The 6223-nt window shown below is 36.7% G+C and overlaps 1 protein-coding gene across 1 annotated transcript; it reads right to left on the reverse strand.

Annotated features, from left to right (window-relative positions):
* Positions 1-489: 489 nt before the first annotated feature.
* LOC132030037 (ABC transporter G family member 14) lies at positions 490-3906 on the reverse strand. The gene is made up of 5 exons (XM_059419503.1): positions 3637-3906; positions 2716-3508; positions 2176-2352; positions 1878-2065; positions 490-1396 (listed from the first exon to the last, which is right to left on the reverse strand). The coding sequence occupies exons 1-5, from the start codon at positions 3769-3771 to the stop codon at positions 752-754; spliced, it is 1938 nt and encodes a 645-aa protein (XP_059275486.1). The 5' UTR covers positions 3772-3906; the 3' UTR covers positions 490-751.
* Between the last annotated feature and the right edge of the window lie 2317 nt (positions 3907-6223).

Below are 6223 nucleotides of genomic sequence, written 5' to 3' on the forward strand. Positions count from 1 at the left end.
TCAAGATATTTGTTTTCTTTGCAAGTGCTTGTTGTAACCTGACCTTCCATTCAACAAAATATAATGTATTTTCATGCAACTTGTTGCATTCTTCAGTAATCTCACCAACCACTTTGCATGTTTTGTTCTTGATGCTCCCACAAAAGAAGTTGGTTAAGATGTTCTAGGGGCCCCAAATTATTGCCCAAGCATTTAAATGGAAGGTAGAAATTTATTCTGAATTAGACTTTCTATATTGCTATTATAAAAATATATCACTATGAAATCATAATCATAATCATAATACAAAGAAAAGGAAAGGCACTGAGAGGAGAAAAAGAAAGCTCATTTAGTGATCTAAACAGGTTCTGTCTTTATGTGGTCAATGCACTTACAGAACTCATTAATTTATTGCAATCTTCTTGTTTCAGAGACCCCACAGAGATATCCCTAAATCTTGTGTGCACCAGTTATTGCTTTCTCTTTTTCTTTTTGCTGGGATAAAAAATGAATATGACGTTTGCTTCATTGTACACTAAGCATATTTATTCTGTTAAAAATATTACAGATTTTATTCTTCCAAACATCTGAATTTCCTAAGTCAGTTATGTAAAACATTGCCAAAAATGGTACTACATTGGAATTTTTGGTGTATATGATCAAAATCTGGCAATGGGATCATTATCATAATCTATATCTAACATTATTACTATGTTGTTGGCTGAAAAAGCCCTTCGCTTTTGCTCTTGAAATGGTCCCCTCTTGCACGAGTTCATCGTACACGATTGAGTGCTAGATAAGCAATAAGCCGGTATCCCACTAACATTAGAGCCATGATGAATACATCCATCCACATATTGTTCAAGCCTACTGATTTTATGGCTGGAAAATCTGCAACCTGGCAATATACACCTTTTGAACACTCATAAACATCGTTGTCATTGTATTGTACTCCTAGAAGCAACTTGTAGCAGTAGTAGCTGTAGCTCAGATACTTTAACCACACTATGAAAGGAGGAATTTGCTGAATGTAATATCCCCCAGCAATTAGGAAGACTAAAGTTGTGACCGATGCTAAGGTAGTGGCCTGTTTCACGTCCATGAGCATGGCACCATAAGCTAGACCGAGACTCTGAGAAACGAGTACGCTGTAAAGGACTACTAGAAGAGATAGGATGAACGTGGCAGGGTTAGCTTTGAGTCCACCCATCCAGTAAAGGATGAAGGTAAATGCTGTTGGTAGTGCCAGTTCCAAGGGCAGATCCCCAACAGTTTTAGCTAGAAAATATGATGAGAGCCGGTACATTCCTGATGACCTCTCTTTGATGAGCATCCTTCTTTCTTGGGGAAATGTGAAAACTGCATTGTAGAGTGGATAGAAGCCCCAAAATACCGCGAAGAAGAATATCATTGCAATCTGCACCAGGAAGTCAAATTATAAATATCATATTAGCAATTGAAATGTATTACTTCTGTTATTTCTTTTACTTGGGTTATCTGTTTTGCTGTCGGTACTTTTCTTTTCTACAATATTTTCACCATAGCTTTTACTCTTGTATTTGTCAAACCTGTTTTTGAAAACGCTTTTCTTGAGCGGAGGGTCTATCAGAAACCTCTCTATCTCACACAAGGTAGGGTCTGCGCACACCCCACCCTTCCCAGACCCCGGGGTCACACTGGGTATGTTGTTGTTGTTGTATATTAGCAATTGAAATGTGATAAGATCAGATTGTCAATATTAGTGTAGCAACTTGTAAATGGTTTTATATTAGAAGAGAGATTGTGGTGTTGAGTGTAAACACAAGCCTGCTATGCTGTTATTGGATCTACACTCTGTAAATCTGGAAACTTATTTTCTTCCTAAAGGGTAGCATAACTTAACGGATAAAAGTTCTTACCCTGTCTTCAATGTGAGATGTTGGAGTGTGCCACCATAAAAGTCCGGCAAGAAATGCTACACTAACAACTTGGAAGATTCTAAGCTTGTTGAAGGTCTCGTATCTTCGTTCCTTCAGCCCCCTTAGTAGCAGCACCTTAAATTGATAGCCCCAACTCGTGCACCAGTGCTCTGACTGCACACCATTTCCTGCATGGGTAGAGCGTGATAGAGCTGGAATTAGTCACTAATTAGAGGCCGAGGAAAAATTTGATGTCAATTGAAGCCATCCCTTTCTTCACTGTGAATCGGAAACTTACTTGTTGAAACATCCTTTGTGTAACTGTAATTGTTGGTGTCTAAACTGCATAGCTCAGTTTTCAACCTTGTCGAAATGTTCTTGTCATAAGCAGAGATTAGAGCTTCTCTCACAGATTTCTTCTCCTGTTCAGTATTTTCACCTTGCTCAATTGCATGCTTGGAGTCAGGTCCAATTCCTGAAAATTTAAAGATAGATTTTTTAAACAATGTTTGACACCACATACATGATTTTCAAATGTCTTAATTTTCAGCCTTAATTTTTGCATAGATTTTGCCCCTATATATACAGTAATTGGTCAAAAAGGAAAATCAAGGTATGGAATTTAGATTGAGATTTATTGATTAATGGTAGGAGAACTTATGAGTGGATTCTCTTTTTACTCTACTTACATAAAGTTATTGAATAATTACCACTGCTTATCGACAAGTTAGTGACTCATCCGACTTTATCAAACCAAAATCAATAATGAAACTGTGGACCTTTAAAATAGTTAGTTGATTAGCTAGGAATGAAATTTATGTTAGAATGTTCGAATTACCATTGGCAAGATCAAGCAAGAGATCTGCAGGATTGATAGTGATGGATGCGGAAAAACCAACAGAGGAGAAATACTCAAGGGCGGTTGATGCAGAACCATAGTAGATAGGGCAGCCCTCAGATAGCAAGACTACCTTATCAAACATATGGTAGAGTCTGCTTGATGGCTGGTGGATTGTAGTAATCACAGTTCTGCCGCCGTCTGCTAGGCGCTTAACTGTAGTTAGAATCCTCAGAGCTGTAGTAGAATCCAAACCAGAAGTAGGCTCATCTAGCAGTAGTAAACTCGGGTTAATTAGCATTTCTTGACCAATACTCACTCTTTTTTTCTCCCCACCTGATATCCCTCTAAATAATGGTCCTCCTATCATGCTGTTTCGGCACTTGTTTAACCCAAGCTCCGCGATAACATGCTCCACATGCCTTTCTTTTTCCTCTCTGCTTAGGCTTTGGGGAAGCCTTAACAGAGCTGTGAAGAGGAGAGTTTCTGCTACAGTTAGATGAGGATATAGGACATCGTCTTGTGCCACGAATCCAGTACGACGTTTGATAGCTCCAGAAAATGGCTGGATATTGTATGTAATTTTGCCTGATAGTTTGCCAGATAGACGGCCTCCTAAAGCTGTTAGGAGAGTAGTTTTCCCACTACCTGATGGACCTAACATTGCTAGCATCTCCCCTGGGCAAACAATACCTGTCACTCCATTTAGTATAGTCTTTTCTTTTGTGCTTGATGGTCCTCCACAACACATTCCTTCTGTTTCTTGCTTAATCTTGTAGACAACCTCTTCAAACTGCATATAACAGATTGATCAAGACATCAACAATAATGAACCACTAAATAAAAATACATGTTTTGCAAATAAAGAAACAAATTCATCAGTACATATTATGCATGTAATTAAGAAGTCTTTATGTGTACCTTCAAAGTAATTGGAAACAAGGCCCTTTGTAGAAAGGACTCTGAGTTCATCTCTGGCTTCGACGAATTAGGCGGAGCTGCCATCAATTCTGTGCCAAAATTTTCTGATTTTGGTCCTACGCAGTGAAAAGGCATTGGCCAAAATTAGTTCAAAGAGGCAGTGCTTTTAGTTGCACTGTGTTTGCTTTTAGTTCAAGAAGTACTGAGTTGGGGAGAACTTATAAGAAGGGAGAGAAGTTAAAGAGTTGCTTTTAACTTGAGTTACCTAAAAAGAACTGGACACCCATATAAATATATAAACTGAGAAAGACACAGAAAAACCAGTATCTCTAAAGTCTCCATGATGTAGGCCTATCTCTCCTTTTCTTTTTCCTTTGTGGGTTCCCACCTTATTCTCTTAAAGTAATGTAACACTTTCATTTAATCAAATTGTTTAAACTATCTCCTTTCATTTTACTTCTTCCTCATAATGATCCTCTTGGCATTCTCCTCTCTCTCTCTCTCTCTCTCACGTACAGGCGGATCCAAGATTTAAGCTCTATGAATTCAACCTTTAGGAGTCGTTTGTTTGCATGTTAGGAAGAAACTTATTCATATATTAAAACTAGCATAGTTAATACCATGATAGCCTTTTAGTTGCTTTGTATAAAATTCAAAGACGCCAAGTATGGTGTTTGGTTATCATTTACAACTTTAATAACTAAAACATGTATAAGTTACGAGTCCATTTATTTATTATTTTATGTAGGGTAGAAGATGGAACAACTAAATCCTGCATAACTCTAATCAACAACCAAACTACCCCTGGTTTTATCGCTGAACTCATTATATTTATAAAGTTATGAGAACTTGTTGGTTTTTTAAAAGATGGGGCAACAAAAAGATTTGAAAGTGTCGATTGAAAAAGTCTATTATTTTATGAAGTATAAAGGGGCTTTAAATAGCCAAATGAACAATAGCAAATCTGCAGAACAATTTTAAAAGCCTAATAAAACTCAACAACCTAATCTCTTTCTAAAATTTAAATTCAAATAAACTAGACTCATTCTAGAACTAATCTACTTATTATTCTAACAAGAAAATTACTGCAGTAACTGAAAGCAATATTAAACGCTCCTCCTTTGCTTCAGTTGCGACAATTTAAAAAAGTTCCTCCTCCTCAATTTCTGCTTTTGCAATTTGTGCTTGAGTGTTGTTTTTAAACTTGCACACTTTCATAACATGGCCTGTTTGTTTGCAATTTCCACATATTGCATCAGGTTTCCACCAACAAAATTTTTCCAAGTGTGTTTCCTTTTTGCAGTATTTGCAAACAGGATAGCTAACTTGTTCTTTTCTGTTTTGAGAATAAAAAGCACCCTCAGTAACACTGTCTTGTCTGAAGCCTCTTCTTTGCTCTTGTGCTTGAAAAGCACTTATTAGTTCTTGAACAGAGATGGTAGAGAGATCTTTAGACTCTTCCAGAGATGAAATTTTAGACTCAAATCTCTCTGGAATTGTCACAAGAATTTTTTCTACTATTCTGTCATTTTTGAAATCCTCGCCAAGCAACCTGATTCTATTAACAATCAAAGAGATTTTTTCAAAATACTTAATAATAGTCTCATCCTCTTGCATCCTAAGAGATTCAAACTCCCTTTTCAAATTCAAAATTTGCATTTGCCTGACTCGGTCACTTCCTTGGTACTCCTTTTTTAGTTTTTCCCACGCTTCTTTTGCTGTCTCACAAGCAATGATTTTAGAAAAAAATTGAATCGCCATCGAATTTTGAATTACAGTTTTGCTTTGAACTTTTTGGTTTTCTCTTTTGTATGAGATTTAATTTGGGCAAGGGTAGCATTTTCAGGGAGTGGTGTAAGGGTCTATCTTCCATTATGACTTCCTGGTCATAGGCTTCAAGATATGATTTCATTTTCACCGACCAAATTTGATATTTTTCGCTGTGAAAATTTTTGGGGCACTCTAGAGACACCGTCTTCCCTTGTTTGAAAATTGGTTAAAAAATGGTTTAAAACGGTTTTTAAAAATGGTATGAACTCACGGATCCCGCAAGATCAATGGAGGCTCTTGATATCATCAATTGTTGTTTTTTAAACGGAAAAGGCTCAAATATGCCATCCGAGAAAATGGCTCATTTATGCCACTCGTCGATAGTTTGGCTCGTTTATGCCATCATAATGACTCATTTATGCCACTATCAATAGTTTGACTCATTTATGCCATCGCATGTTACCAAAATATCTCATCCATGCCATATTTCATTAAAGCTGATTTTACAATACCATCTATGACACGTGACCTCCAACTAGATTATGGTTGTGGGTGGGTAAGGTGTATGGGTGAATTTTTTTATTAATTTGGTATTTAAAAAATGGTTTCTAATTGGAGGCCATGTGTTTCTGATATTATAAAGGCGACGTTAATGAAAAATGGCATGGATGAGTCATTTTGAGAATAAAGCGATAGCATAAATGAGTAAAACTATTGATAAGTGACATAAATGAGTCATTTCAATTGTTGAGTTTTTCCGATACCGAATGGCATATTTAGAATGAGCTTATTTCTATAAATCGCTTTGCGGCTTATA

This window comes from Lycium ferocissimum, chromosome 9 (genome assembly GCF_029784015.1).
Source record: "Lycium ferocissimum isolate CSIRO_LF1 chromosome 9, AGI_CSIRO_Lferr_CH_V1, whole genome shotgun sequence".
NCBI lineage: Eukaryota > Viridiplantae > Streptophyta > Magnoliopsida > Solanales > Solanaceae > Lycium > Lycium ferocissimum.